This window comes from Ciconia boyciana, chromosome 4 (genome assembly GCF_034638445.1).
Source record: "Ciconia boyciana chromosome 4, ASM3463844v1, whole genome shotgun sequence".
NCBI lineage: Eukaryota > Metazoa > Chordata > Aves > Ciconiiformes > Ciconiidae > Ciconia > Ciconia boyciana.
In genome coordinates, this window is record NC_132937.1 from 61,581,519 (window position 1) to 61,604,091 (window position 22,573).

Here is a 22,573-nt window from a genome sequence, read left to right on the forward strand (position 1 = left end):
TAGTCTATACTAAATTGTGGAGATCCTTTTGCACATTTATTTTCTTACCTTTATAAGTCTGAAGGGACAGCACAAAGAAGAGTCCTGTTTCAGGTCATTATAAGTCAATCTCCCCACTCCATGTTAAAAGCAGTGTTTCACGTATGGAAGTACTATTGTGGAATTTTGTTAGTCGGGTTCTTTTATTATTTAGCATTCAGCCCAGTGAAAATGTACAATAGTGCTATGTGGTGCATGTATTCTTCCAATCTACCATGAAAAATTATGCATGCTAAATAACCCTATTCCAAGAAAGAAGGGCACACACTAAGCACAAACATCTCATGGTAAGAATGCTACATAAAACAGCAGCTGGTTGGCATTTGGTAACCACATAATTTGGATCAACAAATCCTATGGTGTGCTGTTTCCTTTGTTGCTAAACCCACACATTTCAGCAATGATTCTTTCTGAACTGCTTCAAAAGCTGCACTAAAAATATTATGCTTTTGAAAAATATAAATATATATATAATTGCACCTAACTTTTTCTAATAACAGAAGAATTAAGGGGGTTGTTTCATAGTTATGAAGTATTTTACAGGGACTAAACAAATGCTCTATATGATACTATTAAAAATAGCCAAGCCATCCATAACGTAAGATAACGTATTCTTTACTAGATGTCAAAGCTGTTCAGCATTTCATATTTTGAAGCCCTTCTTTCAAAGCAATCTAGTTAGTTTAAGCAAACAAGATGCAAGGTCACATCTCAAATGCTTTACATCCTGACGACCTTAGAAACATTAAGATCAAAGAAAGATATCCTCAGACTAATTTAAGAGTCACTATGACTCTTCTACACCCTACAACAGGTTGGGCAACAGAGCTTGTGAAGGAAGTTGTTCAACTTAAACTAACACGACAGACGTAGTAAACTGCATATGTATGTGCAAAAGTGACATTGATGATTCCTAGTAACCACTTGCTCTTTTCAGACAGCTCCATACAACTAGAAGATCTGCTTTTATCTTAATCTTTCCCTCAAAAAACTGTCTCAAATGTTAAAATTGCTACTGTAAAAATATAAATAGTAAAAATAAGTTAGTCCTCAACTGCAGTCTGGGTTGAATTGTAAAGGGATGACTTATTGAGGAATAAACTTGTGCCTTTCCTAGATCAGATGAAAAGGCTGTTAGCTGTGTAGGAGGGAAAGACTCTCACCAAAAGACTCTCCTCTTCTGCATGCTCTGCGATGGCCTTCATTGTGGTTCACCCAAAGTCTTCATAAGTTTTACATACATTGATGAATATTAAGCTTTTTAAGAGAGTTATAATTCCATCTATTAATATGCAAATGGTACTCTAAGCCTGCAGCACACTGACTTTAACTTGACAGAGAACAAAAATATCCTCCTTTTTGAAATGCTAAGCACACCCCAATTCTTACAGGTAGGTACGTTGCTGCAAATGCTATGATGAGACATCCTTTAAACATTTCTAACCAATAACAGGGAAGCAAAGTGATTGTAATTAATTCTTTATTAGGTATCTTTATTAGTAAGTATTGTTATTTGGGGCATGCATAATAACACTGCAACAATTATATCTATCACAGCATTACAATAGAAACTATCTGAAACCTTGGATTTTTGTGTTTTGTGAACAGTGTTTACTGCTACTGCAGTCTTATTTGAGATTCAAACCATTTCTCCCTGATAAGTCAGGCTGATAAAGCAATCCACCTCCAAAAATGACCAGGCAAGATTTTGGCACAAACTGCAGTCTTAGCTGTAAGTTACATTACACCAGGGGATGTCACCAGTGAAGACACAATACCAAAATTTGTGCTGCAACTTTAATTATACCTGGAAAGGGAATAAGGTACTTCATCATCCAGCAATTACTTAGAAGCAAGATGGTAATAACACAGATGTAATTATTGTTTATAACCTTATTTGTTGTTATTACTGGAAAAAGATATAAGAATATCTTCTTTTCCTATACAGAATCAGTCATGCTTATAGTAAAGAGCATCATTTAAAACCAGAAACACATTGGAATGCCAATGCATGAAATAAAGACAGTCAATTGTCTGGGACAAGCCGTGCTAGACGACTGATTTGTGACAGTTCAAGAAGCTGCCATTCTTTGCTATCGACTCTGCCCATTTATTCGGGGTGAATGCCCTAGTAACAGAATGGAGCATGTGCTCAAGCCTCAGCTATTCCATTTTTATCTAAATACCAGACTTCCCACCAAAACAGATAAAAGTGGATACCGGCATCTGTCTGCCAACAGTGCTGCAACAATGGCAACATGTAGTAGAGAAGGGATAAAAAGTGTGAAGCGGCTACCACTGCGGCTGTTCTTCCCATGAACTGGAATCCCTGTGAGTGTGAATGGAGACTCTGCCTTTCAGAAGGCACATTAAGCAGCACTGCAAAACGTGTAAGAGGTAACGGCCTTTGCGTCTTCAACAATGTGTAAGATACGGACAAAGTTTCACTCTTGCATCGGAACTGCACTGGTAGAAGTTCAGACTCACAACTGCCAGACTGACATCTCATCTAATCAAATGCATACATCTAATCTAATGCATAAGTGCATTAGAATCTAATGTATAAACACAACATTATAATTTTAGCAAAGTGCCTGTTATCCTGAGCCATTATATAAGTAATTCTTAACTCCTTCTTTGCACAGACTAAAATCTGTAGAAGACATGAGAACGTATCTGCATATTTACTCAGGATGAAAAGATTATTTTGTAAGCCTACGTAAGCCTACTAAGCCACAATTCTTTCTAAATGGATGAAGTACATACTAGTTTTGCCTGTAGTATGAAAATAGTGTTCCAGGATTAATACAGATTCATATGAAAACTAAGGAGAATGCACAATGGGGTTAACTAACATGTGGCATCCCACACCCCCTGAAATTTGAGTCAAAATTATTTATGTAAGGTCCTGAAGTATGAGTCCTTTAGGACAAAAATCTGTTTATGCAGATAACTAGTATAAAGCTGACACAGCAATATGAGCATTCTGCACTGCTCTCAGTGGGCTGACTTAAAGACAGTTCAAATTCTGTGTCAAGGTTAATCCTTTCGCTTGGCAGATTCCCAAATTCCTCTACAGTTTCAATGCAGAGGGCTCCTCTTCAACAGGGTATTAAATAAACTTTCTTATTTACAGTATGTAGTTCACAGAACACAAGGAATGATAATTTTCACTAGAGAGATAAATTTATAAAGCAACAAGGATGTAAATGTTTCCATTACACCCTTACATCTCAAAACTGCGTGATTATTAATATAAATTTAAGCATTTAAAGAAAAATACAGCAGCATATCACGAGGGATCAAAAACCCTCCCCCAGTTTCAGAATCAGGATGGTATGGACAGGCATCACCAAACAGTGCTGCATTTGAAACAGCAGATCCTGGTGAAAATCCATCTCCTGACTGAGAATCATTGACACAGTTAATTCTCTTCAATTTTTTTTTTTAATCCTTGTACCAAAGGCACCCTTCCCCTCCAAAATACAGTTTTATTTGCAACAGTAAACACACACAAAGTTCTCATAACTTAAAAACCTGCTGTAACTTAGAAGTGTTATTCTTCATGCTCTTAAAGCCCTTGCACATGCAGCAGAAAATGAATGCCACAACTGGGTCACATCAAGTAAAAATCATTGTGCAAAAATATTTTTCATTGCAAAACATGTCAATTCTGTAAACAATGGGGTACAACTTCATTTTTCTATTAGATCTCATTCTAAGCAGAGGCAAGAGGCAGTAAGAATTAATAGATAACAGGAGAAGATGAAGAAGTGTAAATCCCATGCCTTGCAGCTTGACTTTAAACTTGAAGAATACAGAATCACAGAATAATTATTCAGGCTGGAAGAGACCTCAGGAAGTTACAGTCCAATCTCCTTCTCAGAGCAGTGTTAACACTGGATTAAGACCAGGCAAAAGATGCTTAAACCAAAATGCACCTTCCCTCTTAAAGCATCTGAATCGGGTATATAGTTAATGTGCCCCCAGTAAACTGAACTCTTTTTAACTGCGTGCATATTGAACAAGAAAAATTAAGAAACTGGGTAGCTGAACATACATACAGTGTACATATCTAACCACTTCTTGTAGTGATGCACACTTAAAAAAAACCTCTTCATATTAAGCCATGCCTGTTTTATGGGAAAGAGTTTTAAACAAGTGTATAGTTCTTGTAAGCACAGGCTGCACTGGTCACTGTGCAAAATTCCTGAACTGTGAAGAGGCATCAGATATTTTCACCTAGTCCTGTAGCAAAACCATATAATTCTCAGAAGCAAGAAACAAGTGCAACAATTCATACATCACTTTTTCATTTTTAATTTAGTGATTCTTGAATGGTTCCAGAGCAGGCACTACATTACTTCAAACACAGTCAAGTATCTGAAATGATGTTGAAAAATAACCTCTTCACCTCAGTATACACACGCGCATATACACACACATACACAAATTAATTTAGAAAATCTGTACATATGTATTTTTCAGGAAGCAACTCAAAGAACTGTACCACAAAGAATTAGTTTCTGTACTCTGACATACCGCAAATTATAATCCATTTTTATGAAGACAGGATTTAAGGACACAAAATGTCATGCGGTGCTATTTAGTAGAAAATGAACCAGTAAATAAATTTATCTATTTAGTGCTAAAAGAAAACACAGAACTCCTTAAATAAAACAAATGCCAATTTATCAGAAATATTTATTGTCCTTGAGCTAGGCAGGCCCCAGTTATATGTGTTTCCTTAAAGCTATCCCCTTGGTAGACAAAAGCAAGGAAGTATTTGACTATGAAAATCCAGGATACTTAATTTCCTATTACTGGCTGCAAAGATGGTTCAAGAAAGGAGTATCCTTGTTGAATCTGAGTCTGAAAGTCCATCTTCTTGATTAGGTGCCTCATAATCACCCACATGATCAGCTAATTCAATGTCTTGATCATCGTTACTCTCTGCGCTGTAATCAACTTCTTCAAGAAAGCGAGGCTCATCTTCATCCAAGACGTATGTAGTGGGGCTATAATGAACAAGAAGTTGCATGAATAATGTTAAAAGTTTTAGTTGGAACAATACATTCAGATCATGCCCTGTCCCTATCCTGGCATATGATAATCCAAAAATTACCCCAGGGAAGGGACAGTTTACCTGAAATGGTATCAATTTTTTAATTGCACATAAAACAACTGCGAGCCAAAACCACATTTGGTTTGGACCAAGACCCTGAAGCGTCAAGATCCTGGGTTCCAGGATCCTGGGATCCAGGGTCCTGGGATCCAGGGTTCAAGACTGTGAACTAATTAGTCAGTCATACACAACACATTATCCAAATATGCCATGACAAATTAGCTACACATTATAGACCTACACTAATGGCCTGCAAGAACTTCATATAATTATAGCAGTATCAGATGTTGTTGCAGAAGGACTGTATTGGGTTTGCGTGGCAAAGCTTTGGTAGTGGGGGGGCTCCAGGGGTGGCTTCTGTGAGAAGCTGCCAGAAGCTTCCCCTGTGTCCGATAGAGCCAATGCCAGCCGGCTCCAAGACGCCACTTGGCCAGGGCTGAGTCAATCGGCAACAGTGGTAGCACCTCTGTAATAACATATTTAAGAAGGGGGAAAAAAAACCCTGCGGGGCAAGAACAGCAGCCAGAGCAGAGGAGTGAGAATATGTGAGAGAAACAACTCTGCAGACACCAAGGTCAGTGAAGAAGGAGGAGAGGAGGTGCTCCAGGCACCGGACCAGAGCTTCCCCTGCAGCCCCTGGAGAAGACCATGGTGAGGCAGGCTGTCCCCCTGCAGCACACGGAGGTCCATGGTGGAGCAGATATCCACCTGCAGCCCACGGAGGACCCCACGCCAGAGCAAGTGGATGCCCAAAGGAGGCTGTGACCCTGTGGGAAGCCCGTGCTGGAGCAGGCTCCTGGCAGGATCTGTGGCCCGGTGGAGAGAGGAGCCCGCGCTGGAGCAGGTTTGCTGGCAGGACTTGGGACCCCACGGGGGACCCACACTGGAGCAGTCTGTTCCTGAAGGACTGCACCCTGTGGAAGGGACCCACGCTGAAGCAGTTCATGAAGAACTGTAGCCTGTAGGAAGGACCCATGTTGAAGTTCGTGGAGAACTGTCTCCCGTGGGAAGGACCCCATGCTGGAGCAGGGGAAGAGTGTGAGGAGTCCTCTTCCTGAGGAGGAAGGAGCGGCAGAGACAATGTGGATGAACTGACTGCAACCTCCATTCCTTGTCCCCCTGCACTGCTTGGGGGGAGGAGGTAGAGAAAATTGGGAGTGAAGTTGAGCCCGGGGAGAAGGGAGGGGTGGGGGAAGGTGTTTTAAGATTTTGTTTTATTTCTCATTATCCTACTCTGATTTGATTATAATAAATTAAACTAATTCGCCTTAGTCGAGTCTGTTTTGCCCGTGATGGTAATTGCTGAGTGATCTCCCTGTCCTTATCTTGACACACGAGACTTTCGTTATGTTTTCTCTCCCCTGTCCAGCTGAGGACGGGAGTGATAAAGCAGCTTGGTGGGCACCTGGTGTCCAGCCAGAGTCAACCCACCACAAGGATACAACTACATAAAGAAATAGCAGTTGCTATAAGGTATAAACAAACTAAAAAACAGATGAGAGTGTAAAAATTAAATTGGGAAACCTCTGTATTTTATTAAACCACACATTTTACTGAAGAATATTGTGAGCAATTACACCGTACGTATCAGAGATGACAAAACAAGGAGTCACGTTTGCGCCTACAACTAAGATTAAGTTCCCATATGAATCACTTGACTCATATCAGGTCCTCACACACTTGCATGCAGTTAAAAATTAAAATTTGTATGTTAAGCCTTGCAACTTGGAAGCAGTGGATTTAAGGAATTGGGTCACTGCCCACAGAATGGTCTATGCCCTTAACCAATGGCCTCCAAGAGTAAGAGGACTAACACCTTTAGTGTTAACTGGAGAAAGGTTAAAATATAACTTTCTCATCTTGTCACCTCCCTAGGACAGTGTTTTCCAGGCCCAGTTTTACTAACCTGCCTTGGGACATAAAATGCTCTCTGCTTAACAGCACTAAATATTCCTAAATATTTAATAAGTAATTTTATATTCAGATTAAGTCCTAAGAAGGTTTTGTAATGCAGTTTACCTAATAATCAAGCCATACAGAACTCATACAAAACAGTGAGAATGTCCTTATTGAGAAAGATCACAGGGTAACTTGTAGAAATGTTTGCATATTACTTGTGATGAATTTTGTCTTAAGGCACACAACAGCCTAGATTGGCTGTGGCTTTATAATTAAAAGGATTAATCAGTGCTTTTTTCTGAAAGTCTTTTAGGAGCATAAGTGGACCACCTGAAATCTGCAATGCAATCACTCTTCAATATAAATAAATCTCACAGTATTCTTCCTCTACCTGTAGCCTCAATGACATGCTACACTGTAATGTTTTATGCTGTTGACAGTTAGTTCAATTATTGGGAGAAGAATAAATGAGAAGAATTATTAGTCCTATCTTAGGGGAAAAAAAAAGGACAGAAGACCTAAAATAATAATAAATTATCAAAAATTAAATTCGGTCATGGTCTCTGGATTTACCTTTAAACCAATCTGTATTATGGTTCATTAAACAAGCTTCTAGTCATTAAGCCATGCAAAAAGGAATGCTCCACAAAACTAAATACTTTTAAAGATTATTTAAGCTGTAACTAGGGCAACAACCCACTATGTTGGTTAATGAACTGGGTGTTTAAAACAAAATTGTTTCCATTTAGGAGAGACAAAGAGTAAGGAAAATAACCAGCATCTTTGCTAAGATGCCTCTTTCATTTTACAGGTGGGGAACCCAACACACCATAAGGATACATGCTTTGCTGAAGAACGTGTGGTAGAACCAGCAAAGGAATACAATTTTTCTGTGCTTTCATCCTGTGACGCTTTCTGCCCTAGGAAGTCACTACCTACCAACACTTCTTCTAAGGAAAAAAAAGTTGGGGGGTGGGGGGGAAGTTTAAATGTTTAATTTATTTAAAGAAAAAATGAAAGGAACTTCACCAAATGTATCGCATTCTAACAAGTGCACAGCTTTTTTGTAATTTCTGCTTCTAATCACTTAACACAGATACTGATTTGTTAGCTTTCGTATGCAAGGAATCCACACTGCAATTGCAGGACAGACTGTGTAATTCAATTCACAGGAAATGGAGCCATTAAATCCGAATGTTGGCCCAATATTAACTAATAATTCTGAATACTGAAGCAGAAAAGTACAATGAGCTATGTCAATGACAAATATTTTATTAACCACTGACAATGGGATGTTAATGCATTACAGTAGGCACTTATAAAAATTCATGTTAGTGAGATGAATACCGAATAGTAAAGCTCTTAAAAAATTATATATACTCTTTTTAATAAGTGTCATTATTTGGAAACTAAACTCACATAGTTGATCCAGTTTAAAAAAAGCAACCAAAAAACTCCTATTTTAAGGAGAAAACACAGAACCAGACACACGAGCAAACAACATAGTTGACCTCTTCAGAGTGCTTTGTCAGTTCATAGAATATGTCCTATTTTATATTGCCTTGAAAAACACACAGGGATATGTATTCAATATATATTTTTGTTACATTTGTATAAATTTATTTTACTTATTCACATATGTGTAAGCATGTAGGCATGCCCCTGACTTCTAGAAATTCAGCCACTGTGCACAGTCTTAAAGACAGTGTGTCTGATACAACACTTCTTAGACATTTGCTTGAGCATGTGTACATTCAAAATCCTCATCCGAAACTGAGGGATGCTTTTCACTGACATTTCCCATTTAATAAAATAAAAATCAACATTATAAATTACTTTCCCTATTCAAGAAAAGTATCATTAGAATATATATACAGATCTTATTTTCAGAGCTATTTATCTTTAATGTAAAAACTAGCTCTGAAATCTGCTAAAAACTAATATCTGAAATGGTATCTGAGTACTTTCTACATTCAAGGGAAAAACCTGTATCACATACCACTCATGTATATTTGCTTTCCCATGGCATGTTTTCTTCTGATGTAGCAAATGTTGATCTTGGATATTTAACTTTCCAGCAATCTTTATTCTATAGGTTAGCATGAATCTACAAAGTGTAATTATTACTCCACTGTTTTACTGAGGCTGGGTCACAAGTAATGTAGAAATCAAAACTCCTGAAAAAATTTCTTGCTGTTTAATCAAATTCTTTATTTGCCTCCCTGCCGTTCCCCACCCTCGGCATATCTTGTGACAATATATTTTTAGCTGCCGTCATGCTGATTCTATGGGTTTTAATTTCCTAACTTTTCCCTTGGGCTGTTTCTAATTAACTTGCTCAATAATCCCTCTTCCTCTATCCCTACACCTCCCACTTTTCCTTTTAAAAGACGACCACTATTTTTCTCAGGTTAGCAGAGGTTGTTTATCACACAGCTACAGTTCTGTCATGTAAGGGATGCCATAATCTGTGTATTTTCTTTGAAGTCATAGCAGTTAAAAGAGAATACTTATGAAAACCTGAAGTTTTGCAGATTTTACTTCAACAACATTTTATGGATAAAAAGATGAACTCCTAAATACCTGATTAACGGACCTGATACAATATGTGGTCTTCATGTTTATGAAGAACTTTAAGAATATCCCCTTCATTTAAAAAAAGAGTATTTTCTACATCACCTGCCATTGAATACACTGAATTTAGGAATGAATACCACTTTTTTCTAAAAACCATTTTAATTATTTTTTTAATGACAATACCTTACTATGTTTTGTCTTATTTACATTAATGCTCCAAACTTATTAAAAAAGAAACCTATTCACTCTATTCACTAACATGGTATATTTTTTCAAACAAAAATTTTATTTGTCCCTCAAAAGATATACTTGGATTTTTCATTATCCATATGACTCAATTACAGAGAAATTAATCCACAAGCCAGATACAACGATTACCAATTTCAACCCCATGGAGATCAGCAGTTTTCTGAGACTATAGGGGACGTGTATACATTTTAAAACTTTGGAAGAAAAAATTAAGAAATACTCCCTGCCAAACTATAGAGAGTTGCACCTACCTGGGGAGCTGGGAAAAAAAGGAGAGAAAAATCTGAAGAACTAATGATTCCTTTTAAAACTGCATTGCCAGGGGAGGGAAAATTTTAGAGGAGTAAGAGAGTCAGGAAGTATCACAAAGGAATCGTTTCTCCAGACTTTTAATTTCCCTTTAGGGTCTATATTATTTTCTAGGGATCAACAAAGCTGCTACAGTAGGCAACGTCACACATGCAGCTACATGTGCTGTCCCCTTCAGGAGCTCTTCACCTATGTGTTTTTCCCAAGTAGTAAGGATATTTCCTCAAGGGAATTTCCAAGGCTGAAGTGGAGAACAACATATCCAACTCTTTTCTATGCCATAAGAAGCTGGGTATCCAAACCCCATTTAAGTCTTGTTTTTAAATATCCTTACTTTTACAGTTAAAAAATTTCACTCCACAGCTTAATAAAAAGTAAATCTCAACAGTTTCTTTGTGCTGTCACCCTGAAATACATTTTGTGAAACTCAAAACTGGATTAAATTACTTGAATTCAACAATCATTGACTGTAGCCCACGCTAATATGTGGATCATACTACCAGGAGTGGACGAAAAGCTTGAAAAATGGTATGAAGAATACATAACCTGTTTATCACACTTGTTTTTTTTCTATGTGTTTGTTGTTTTTTTTTTTCCCCTAGATTACTAGTTTCCTTATTTTGGCCTAGAGAAGACAAACAGTAGTCTGATGCTAGTCTACACAGAATTAAAAGCAATCACTTTCACTTAGGCCAGAGGAGGTCTTGGTGCATGGGCACTGCCACCAGGCCCACCAGTGAAATTCTGAATCTCATCTTTGATAGCGTTTTCTTCCAACCTTCTGAAAGGGACAGACAGGACGAAAGTTGCAGCATAAGACGCCTTCTTTTTAACTAAGTTGTACTCCTAAGGTACTGGAAGAAATGCCAAGAAAAGCTCAAATGCTGCAGGAGAATGGGAAGGAAAAAACTTTTACTCCCAGGTGAAGGAGATTAGAAGTATGCAAATGTCTGGGCAAAGTTTGAGAATTATTACGGGGGAGGGAAATAAAGCAGGACAAATCCAGTTTCCTTCTGGCAGCCTAGAGAGAGACCATTTGCAAGAAGATCTTGGACACATTCTCACTGCATGTACCCCTCACTCCTTGCCCCACCAGTCTGATGTCTTTTCTCAAGTGTAAGACTAAGTGCAGGAAATGGATTTAGCATCAGTTTTTTTCTTTCCCACAGCTCCTTTTGGCAGGAGCCAAAAGTCTACTTTTTCTACCATTTTCTAGACATGCTGAGTCCCAAAAGCTCAGTCTGCTTCTCTGCTATAATTAAATCAAATTAACAAACAAAAATACACCATGTTCTAGAACACACCAATGAGCCTCAAAACAATCAATGAAATGACTAGAATTTCCAAAAAGAGGTCAAGTTATTGCGCAAAAGATAATTCCAGTAAGTCCTAACAGTTATGACTGCAGCCATGTGTTTTTGTTTCATTGCATACAGACCCTATCAAACCTGTCAGCATAACAACTATAATTCTTACTACAAGATCAGTATTACATTTAGTCTAATCTTTTCCATTTGGAACTGGGGGGAAAACATTGGCAAATGGGTTTGAAATAATTAAAGAAAAATAAAGTGTTTAATTCATCACTTAAAATGTTAAAGTGCACTGCCAGAGGGAAATAAATCTACTTATTGCTTTATTTTTCTTAAGTCAAGTATGTTTCAGACGTGGTTCAAAATGAACTCATGGAAACTGAGCCTATGTGTAATGAAATACTGGACGTATATTTTAAAATATTAACATTTACTTGGTCATTTTATGTACACCCAGTAAAACCAAAAAGAATTTGAGAAACTCTCAAAATCATTTGCAAAGAATAAAAGCAGTGCTTCTGTGTGTTTAGACCCGAATGTTTAAACTTGCCTGCTTATCCTCTAAAGCATTAAAATTGTGTTTTTGTAAAAAGTAACACCACTAACATCCAAAATATAAAGGAAATAACTACAGTCTTATTCATTGCTCTGCTATAACATTACAAGGACATTACAGCTGTGTAAAAACTACTCTCTTTTATACTTCTTATTCATGAATTTTTTACCTGCATTTTCTGTAGGTAGCTTCTCATCCATCTCTAACGGTCAGTAATGAGCCGTGAATCATGTAAGTATGAGGAAAGTATAAGCAGAACTTTTATTATAATAGAATAATGGGAATGGAAGTCTAGGCATATAAAGCAAGGAATTGTGTGACTATCTTCTGACCCCTGACTGCCTCTGAAGAGGAATAGAAATTAGCTTTATAAATTTTACTCAATAGAGGGTCTTTGTCTATTTCCAGCACTCAAGTGAATAGATACCTAATAAATAGATACCTCAGCTGATAGATATTTTTAATATCTTGTCTAGAACCATACAGAAACACTAAAACTTCAGCACTTTGGATCCAAGGATTGAATCAACGGACAAATGGACAACATATTTCACAGATTTCGCATACAGGTTTCAAGAGATGTTAATAAAAAACCCTGTTTTTAAAGCACTAAGAAATAGAAAAAAAAAAAAAGAAAATCTATTTCCTGTTAATTACAAAGAGAGGGACTTATGCTGCACAGAAAAGTAGCCAGATCTTTGGGGCAGGGGGGGAGAAAGAAAACCCTACACCAAGCAAACTTTTCGTCCAAATAGCAGTGAGGTCTCATACAGCTAGGGAGCCCAACTACCCTGTGCTTCAGCTATAAGAATACCTAGAAATACCAGCCACAGGCTTCTCTACATTTCATTATCATTGGACTGGGAAGTGAGAAAAGAAGAGCTCAAGAGTTTGCTAAGCCTTATTAGAGGTGTCACTAGGAACTAGTACTCATCATATCTAGGGAAATTAGTTGTAGCCTTCTAGCAAAACGTTCTGGAGTGCCTCTCACACCCCCAAGATGACAAGAAAAATTATGATTATGGAATCTGAATGAACTGCAACATCTTGAGGCAGTGTCCAGTCTTCTTTTTCACTGTACAAGGCAAATACAGCATAGCCTTGAAAACGCATTCAGTGATCATAAGAAATACTGCTTAAACAGAACCTACCCCCCCCCCCAAAAAAAAAAAAAAGAAAAGAAAAAAAATAAACAAAAAAACCCAAAACAAAACAAAAAGAACCCACCAAACCAAACTATGAAAGACCAGGGGAAAAATCAATGCTGAACTACTTTTCTTTGGCTGTTAAAATCCAAATATTCCTCATCCTTTTTTTTTTTTTTTTTTTGAGGAGGAAAGATCTCATCTATACCTATCTACTACGCCCTTGTCCAGTACTTCCTGAGACAGTACAAAGTGGATTTCAATAGAATTCATTAAAAAAGACTATTATATTAAAATTTATTTTAAATAATATCCAGAATAGAGGCACATGGTATCTCCATTATCCCATAAAGAGCTGACCTTTAACTACAACCTGTTTTACAGTATGTGTTTCAGTTCTGAATATAAGACAGTCCCTAAAAATAAATAACATGAGACTTCCCTCTTGAGTATCATCATGGATAAACAGTACAGGTTTTCAAACTTTCTGCTGAGACATGCAGTGAGTGCTACCAAAGATAGGAAACTTGGACCTCAAGGGTATCTGGCCCAGTTGTCATATGGGCATATTTGTTGGGGAGCAGAATAAAATTGCTCTGCTCTAGACAGCCTTTTCCAAGTAATTGAGGCAAAAAGTCTGATGGCCTAAGGTACATGGCAGAACTCGGCTTTTGAGCCTCTGGAAACAAAAATCAGACCATCTCTTAATTCCACCTATGGCAGTATCACCTTTAGCAAAAAATAAAAGATGATGTGCAAACATACATGATTATATGGCACTTTTATTGCTAATAGTGGATATACTGTGAAGAAAATTATAGTTTCTTGCTTATGCAAGAAGTGATGTACGTACGTGGCTTCTATGGCACACAGCACAGCTATCAAAATAAAAAGGAGTCAACCCAATTATCCAGATAGCAAATTCCTATTATCATGCACAGAGATGGGTTATTCCTGTCTCAGAAGGATACTAGAATTATAAGTTTTTTTAAAAAATCTAGTCATATTGTTCTAGATTTACTAGAGGAACATTTTGCCAGGCTAAGTATTATGCACTTGCATATTTTTCAGTGTTTTTAATTAGAGATGATTGCTTAGGTAACTTTGATTAAACAAATCTGTTTGATGATGTATCAGCAGATACAGACAAATCAGTACCTGTTCATAAGACTGCTGTGGTTACACATAAAGTTTAAGAAAATTCACACTTGAAAAAAAGGGACAGTGTCATATTAGGTCAATATTCCAGCAGTGACACAGACAGCAGTACAGTTTGGACTTTTATCTGAAAAACATTCCCTGTTAAGTGTCTGATTCCACTCCCACTTTTTTTAAAAAAAAGCATTTCCACTGAATTTAAAAAAAAGCATTTCCACTGAGTTGTTAACAGATTTCTGCAATAAAATTCAATACTTCTTATGTCAATATTCCTTATCTGATAAAAATTGTAACTCTAACATGCACAGAATCCGATTTTTTTCCACTATCTTAATTTCTTTAGTGCAGAAGCATTTGGTTATTAACTTTCAGCACCTCTATCTGTGTAAAACCCAAAGGTCAGGTTTAGGGGAAAACACTTTTTTTAAAAAATTATTTTTTCTATAGACAAATTCAGTTTCAAAACATTGAATTAAGTCATTCAATGATCTTTCTCCAACTTAAAATTTTGTCTTGCCATGCAATCACTTTTTTGATTTCCATGACCTGGTCTTTTGGGATGGAGACTGAACCTTTCTGTTTTTTGAAGTTCCCAAGTACCAGTCACCTTCCTCATGCAACAGGATTGTAAACATTTCCATGTACAGTCTCAGTAATATTAACCTTATTATGAGCCTCATGTTATTTTTCATCTATGCTCACATGTGCCAAGCCAACTACATTGTGTTTTTGCAGTAGTAAGTCTTTTAGTAGTGCTTACCGAAAATCCAGTATAAAACAGTCCCCATGCCCCTGGCTCCCACCAACAAATTATAAATCAAGTCAGAGGCAGTTTTCCCCCTGCCCCCAGCATAGTCATACTTTACATGCAATTCATTTTGGTACACAGTAGTTTTTCTAGAGCTAGCTAGATTAATGAAGTATTTTAGCTGGAGAAAGAAGTTCAAACTATGCGTGTCTATTCATATCCCTCTCTCCAGGATTTGCTTTATTTCGTAACATCAAAACAACCCACCTTCCTATTTGTTCCTTTTCTCGTCTAGCATTACGCAAGTTTGCTATCAAACAGAAAGCAGTAACAACCTTTTACTTACTGGAGGCACTTTCATACCCATCATAAACTATGTGCTTTAAAAGTACAAAATGGAAGAACCGTTAAATCCAAAGGATTATGTTTATGCTTACACATACTTTCAAAGAAGCTGATCAACTTGTGTACAGATTAACTACAGAAATCCTATCCCAGAATCAGGACCATAACTATTACCTTTACTGTCAAGTTTAGTTTCACTGAAAAGATAAAATCTCTCTCAATAAATGATTGTGCTGATCTATTGAAAGTTTCAGAAACATTAGAAAGCAGTTATCCTATTCTTAGTTTAAGGTAACATCTAGCACCAACATTTAATCCAGACAACAGTTTCCTACTACTTTACCACAATTGCACCTAATTGTCTACTGTTTGCAAATCAGTTAAAACCTTAACCACAGTGGTCAAGCACAATCAATTTCTTCTCCCCACACTTCCCTGGAAAGAAGGCCAAGAACTATACTTTTTTTATTCACTTCCTTCAAATATCTTTAGAACTGGATTTTTTGTGCATGTGTTCATGCAAAGTGGTATGTTAGAAGGCTAGCTGGTACGTGACTTCTCACCCTTTTTTATCCCATCCTGATACTCAGGTGTTTCTGATGTGTCTTTAGCTCTCTGGCAGATACTATGGGGAGTGTATCACATTCCTCAATTCAATAGGTGGTGTTTCAAGGCCACTCCATCATGAGTAACATTAACAAACTGAGAAATCCACTACATAATTTTTTTCCGAAGCACAGCCACTGTAAACTGGGATGCTAACTTCCTCCAGAGAGACAATATAAAACACAGATTCTGTATCTGAACCAGCTATTTATATAAAGTTATGTGGAAATCCGGGGCTGTTTTTCAATGCCAACCTGATAATTAATTACTCACAACCACATCTTGATTCAAAATGCCGTAAGTGAGGTTTAATATTCCAAAGTCATACATTTATACTGAAGCTTAGTTCTAATAAAATTGACAATGATATAACACTTATGGATGGTAAAAATTGTATAGTCTCATTAACGTGTAATAGTAGCTGCAAATGAAAAAATAGTAAAATTTTAAAAACTGGCGAGTATGATAAATAGGTGTAACACATCAGTATTAATTTTTGAAGTTCAACAGGCTGCACCAATGCACACAAGGAACTAAAGAAACACGTGTCCTTGCTGAAAAACTATAGTTTAGAGACCATCCACAATAGCTGTCAAGTGAAACTGCCTTACAGCCAGCCTGTATTTATGGAAGACTCTGTATTTTTATTAAAGCGTATATGGCAGAAATGCCAAGAGATCAGGAGCTTGGCTGTGAAAGTTCTGAAGGAGAGAAATGCAACTAGATTGTGATTTTAGAACCTTGTATTCTAATTATGTAAATTAGCGCTCCAATTTGAAGCTGCTCACAACACCAGCACTCAGTGTCTTTTGAGGACAGACTTAAAGACACTTCTCCCTTCTCACAGAACCACAGAATGGCTGAGGTTGGAAGGGACCTCTGGAGGTCCTCTTGTCCAACACCCCTGCTCAAGCAGGGACACCTACAGCAGGTTGCCTAGGACCATGTCCAGAGAGCTTCTGAATATCTCCAGGGATAAAGATTACATATCCTCCATGGGAAACTTGTTCCAGTGCTTGAGCACTGTCACAACAAATATATATGTAACCATTCTATATACAATGCTTAAATGGAACTTCCTCTATAGTTTGTGCTCATTGCCTCTTATCCTGTCACCAGACACCGCTGGAAAGAGCATGGCTCTATCTTCTTTACAACCTCCCTTCAGGTATTTGTACACGTTGGTAAAATGCCCCCTGAGCCTTCTCTTCTCCAGACTAACAGTCCCTGCTCTCCCAGCCTTTCCTCCTATGGGAGATGCTTCAGTCCCTTCATCATCTTGGGGGTCCCTCACTGGATGGTCTCCAGTATGTCCATGTCTCTCTTGTATGGGGGAACCCAGAGCTGGACACAGTACTCCACATGTGGTCTCACCAGTGCTGAGGAGAGGGGAAGAATGACGTCCCTCAACCTGCTGGGTACACTCCTTCTAATGAAGCCCAGGATACCATTAGCCTTCTTTGCAGGCAGGACATGTGGCTGGCTCATGTTCAACTTGGTATCCACTATGACCCCCACGGCCTTTTCTGCAAAGCTGCTTTCCAGATGGTCAGCCCCCAGTACGTACTGGTACATGGGGTTGTTCCTCCCCATGTGCAGGACTTCATACTCCTTGCTGAACTTCATGAGGTTCCTGTCAGCCTGTCAAGGTCCCTCTGGATCAGCCACTCCCAGTTTGGTGCTGTCTGGATATTTGCTGAGGGTACACTCTGCCCTATTGTCCAGATCATTAATGCAGATGTTAAACAGAAGTGGACACAGTGTTGTGCCCTGGAGCACACTGCTAGTTACTGGCTTTCAACTAGACTTTGTGCTTCTGATCATAGCCTCTGGGCCCAGTTCAGCCAGTTTTCAATCCACCTCACTGGCTGCCCATCCAGCCCATACTTCATCAGCTTCTCTATAAGGATCCTACAGCAGACAGTGTCAAAAACCTTACTGAAGTCAAGGCAGACAATATCCACTTCATTCCCCTTGTCTACCATGACAGTCATTTAATTATAGAAGGTTATCAGGTTGGTCAAGCATGATTTCCCTTAGTGAATCTGTGTTGACTAGTCACGATCTCCTCCTTCTTCATGTGACTGGAAATGCTTTCCAGGCTTAGTTGTTTCATCACTTTCCCAGGGATCAAAGTGAGGCGGACCAGACTGTAGTTCCCTGGGTCCTCCTTCTTGCTCTTCTTGAAGATAGGAATGACATTTGCTTTCCTCCAGTCTTCAGGCACCTGTCCCAATCACCATGATCATTCAAAGATTATCGAGAGTGGCCTCACAGTGACATCAGCCAGCTCCCTCAGCACTTGTGGGTGCATCTCATCAGGACCTATGGACTTACTTAAGTACAGTATGCTTAAGTATTCTCCAACCTGTTCCTGTTCCACCAGGTGTAACTCTTCCTTGCTCCAGACTTTCCCCAGTCTCTGAGTCCTTAGATTACTGAAAGCTCGTCTTGCTAGTAAAGACTGAAGTGAAGAAGGCATTCATTACCTCAGCATTTTCTATGTCGTGAGTCAACAGGGCTCCTGCCCCATTCAGCAGTGGACCCACATTTTCCCTAGTATTCCTTTTACTAATCATATACTTACAGAAGCCCTTCTTGTTGCCTTTAACATCCCATGCCAGATTCAGCTCCAGGTGGATTTTATCTTTCCTTATCATGTCTCTGCATACTCAGACAGTGCCTCTATATTCCTCCCAAGTTACCTGTCTCTGCTTCCACCTTCTGTGCATTTCCTTTACATGTTTGAGTTTTGCCAGGAGCTCCTCATTCATCCATGCGGGCTTCCTGGCATTTTTGCTTAAGTTCCTGCTCATGGGGGTGGACTGCTCTTGAGCTTGGAGGATATGGTCCTTGAATCCAGTTGGCGGCCGGTCACAAGCGGTGTCCCCCAGGGCTCTGTGTTGGGGCCAGTCCTGTTTAATATCTTTATCAATGATCTGGACAAAGGGATCGAGTGCACCCTCAGTAAGTTTGCAGACAACACCAAGTTGTGCAGGATTGTTGATCTGCTTGAGGGGAGGAAGGCTCTACAGAGGGACCTGGACAGGCTGGATCGATGGGCTAGGGCCAACTGTACGAGGTTCAACAAGGCTAACTGCAAGGTCCTGCACTTGGGCCACAACAACCCCATGCAACGCTACAGGCTTGGGGAAGAGTGGCTGCAAAGCTGCCTAGCAGAGAAGGACCTGGGGGTGTTGGTTGACAGTCAGCTGAATATGAGCCAGCAGTGTGACCAGGTGGCCAAGAAGGCCAACAGCATTCTGGCTTGTATCAGAAATAGTGTGGCCAGCAGGACTAGGGAAGCGATCGTCCCCCTGTACTCGGCACTGGTGAGGTCACACCTCAAATACTGTGTTCAGTTTTGGGCCCCTCACTACAAGAAGGACATTGAGGTGCTGGAGCGTGTCCAGAGAAGGGCAACGAAGCTGGTGAAGGGTCTAGAGCACAACTCTTATGATGAGCAGCTGAGGGAACTGGGGTTGTTTAGCCTGGAGAAAAGGAGGCTCTTATTGCTCTCTACAGCTACCTGACAGGAGGTTGTAGAGAGGTGGGTCTCAGTCTCTTCTCCCAGGTAACAAATGATAGGATGAAAGGAAATGGCCTCAAGTTGCACCAGGGGAGGTTTAGATTGGATATTAGGAAATTTTACTTGACTGAAAGGGTTGTCAAGCATTGGAACGGGCTGCCCAGGGAAGTGGTTAAGTCACCATCCCTGGAGGTATTTAAAGGACGTTTGGATGAGGTGCTTAGGGACATGGTGTAGTGGTGGACTTGGTAGTGTTAGGTTTACGGATGGACTTGATCTTAAAGGTCTTTTCCAACCTATACGATTCTGTAATATCCACCAGCTTTCTTGGGGCTCCCTTCCCTCCAGGGTCTTATTCCATGGGACTCTTCCAAGCAGATCCCTGGAGGACACCACACTTTGGTCTTTTAAGTCCAGGTTTGTGATCTTGCCTTTTGCCCTGCTCCCTCCTCTTGGGAACCTGAGCTCCATCATCTCATGGTCACTGCAGCCAAGACTGCCTTCAGTGTTCACATCCCCACCAGCATGACCTTGTTTGCAAGTACCAGATCCAGCAGAGCACCTCTCCTTGTTGGTTCTTGTATCACTTGGGTCCAGAAGTTGTCATCAACGCTCTCCAGGAGGTTCCTGGATTGCTTATGCCCTGCTGTGTTGTTCCTCCAGCAGATACTGGGGTGGTTGAAGGCCCCCACAAGGACCAGGGCTTGCAAACATTAGGCTGCTTCTAGCTGTCTGTAGAAGGCCTGATGCATTTGTTCTTCCTGGTCAGGCAGCCTACAGCAGGCACCTACTACCATGTCACGCAGAGTGATCTGCTCTTTAATCCTCACCCATAAGCCCTCAGTTGGCTCATCATTAATCCCCAGGCAGACCTCCACACATTCCAGCTGTTCTCTCACATAAAGGGCAACTCCCCCTCTTCATCTTCCTAGCCTGTCCTTACTTAGTGAGCCTGTATCTCTCCACTGCAACACTCCAGTTGTGTGAGGCATCCCATCACGTCTCCATGATCCCAAGATCACAGCCCTGCAACTGCACACAGACCTTTAATTCCTCATATTTATTCCCCATGCTGCATGCATCAGTGTGCGGGCACTTCAAAGAGGCACCCCAGCATGCTGATCTCCCAGAAAGTGTCTGGTTTTTTTCCGTATGTTCCCTCATAGGCATTTCCTTGCTTACCTACAAATGCTTGAGAGAATACTGTAAAGCAATGCTTTAAAGAAGAGAGTCAAAGTGACTCTTAACTATTTAGTGGTTATGAATAAGTAATTTAGTTTAAGTGCAATACTTAGTGAAGAAGTTTCCTGCAGCGTCTTTGTGTACCTCTGTACATTAAGGCTAATTCAGCTGTCCCACTGCCATTCAAGACTGAAGCCTGTCTATACTGTTCTTAATCTCCAGTAGAGACTCTGCAACTTCCCCAGATGACTATTCCAGAACTTCATTTTTGCCTGCCATCTAGAATTTTTACCTAAAGTCTAGACTGACTTTTCCTTGTAATTTAAGGCCATTTCTCCTGGTCCTATCTGCCCTAGAGAGAGCAGACTCTTTGCATCTGTCGTCTTGTATTTGGAGGCAGCTGTCATGTTCTTTCCTCCTCCTCCATCTCCTAGTTTTCCTTTTCATTTTGATAAAGGCCTTGTCAGGAAAACTGTAATCAAAACAATTACTTTTATTAGCTGTAGTAAGACTTCCTGTATCATAAAGATGGAATTCCATCTGGTGATTTCTCTCCAGAGCTTTACAATATAAAACATTGCCCCTTGCTCCCCAGCTTTATGTCAAGGAATATCTCTGAGGTGCACTACAGAACTTCTTTCAAGCATCTACGCACTTCCTTAGCAGTTAACATTTTTCACTTCTCAAGTTTTGGTCTCTTTTGTCAACACTTACATCTCTTCCTGCTAATCAAAAAGCTAAGGACAAGAGAGGTGCTTTCCATAGTTACCTGATGATGAACTATCTCAGCCCCCAGCATAACAGCAGTTGAAGCAGATTTTCTGTGCTAATCTCACTGTAGTATTGCTCATTGAACTACTATGCTACACAAATGGACAGGCAAGAGACTTTTTAGAGCAAAGCAGTTCATTCTAATGGCCAACCTTTCAACCAAGGCAAGGAATAAAAGAAAGAGTTCAAGACTATTCACAGTTCCCCCTCCCCGCCCCTTTTTTTTTTTTAAACACACTATTGAGACAGTGGGATATGGTTTTACACTTGCAAAACCAAGGACACTGATATTTTATTTACACCTGCAAACCCTGTCTTACAAGGCTGACAGTAATTCATGCAACATCAAATGAAAATTTAGTGATACACTGAGCAGTAATGCTACAAATGCTGAGTGATGCTCTCTGCTGCTACCATTGTTTTGGTATCAATTTTAGATTAGTACAGTAAACAACACCAAGGGATTCTTAGGGATTAAAATGCTGTGTTTGACCTGCACTGGAGACACCATGCTAATGCCATTCCAACAGTTGTAGAGCACTTTCTCCTTTTTTCAGCCTCTGCTATATGACACTCTCCCAGTGAGCCTACCTACACTTCAGTGAGGCTTATACACTGGTGGGGGTGCATTACTCCAAAGACTTTTTCTGATCCTCTCTCTTCCAGGAATCACTAACTCAGCCTTACCCAAGCATAAAACTTGATCTGACAGTAAGCATTACAAGCATGCTAATGCTGTACTAGTGAGCAAATGATACTAGGGGATCTAGCCATCACTGGAGTGATAGATATCTACACATCACAGGTACTCTTCATACACTTTTGACCACTTCCTTAAGACACTCTCCTATTGTTACTTCTATTGTTCTTATCACCTTTTAGCTTATACTTCACTTTTTATTACTATCTGGAAATGCTAAGCATGAACACAAGCTCCAGTCTTTCTCAGTACATTGTTACATTCTGATAATACTTAATGTGTTTAAATGCTGGAACTAAACACCATCTCCCCCTTCCATAGG

General features: G+C 39.5%; 1 protein-coding gene across 8 annotated transcripts in view; it reads right to left on the reverse strand.

The window, feature by feature from the left end:
- Window positions 1–1,608: 1,608 nt before the first annotated feature.
- AGTPBP1 (ATP/GTP binding carboxypeptidase 1) overlaps window positions 1,609–22,573 on the reverse strand; it is a 77,496-nt gene continuing 56,531 nt past the window's right edge. For 7 of the 8 annotated variants that reach the window (XM_072859299.1, XM_072859297.1, XM_072859300.1 and 4 more), the window contains one exon: window positions 1,609–5,057. In XM_072859299.1, the coding sequence (XP_072715400.1) occupies window positions 4,880–5,057 (178 nt within the window). In that variant the 3' untranslated portion in view covers window positions 1,609–4,879. The remainder of the gene's footprint in view (window positions 5,058–22,573) is intronic. The other variant, XM_072859301.1, reaches the window with a different exon arrangement.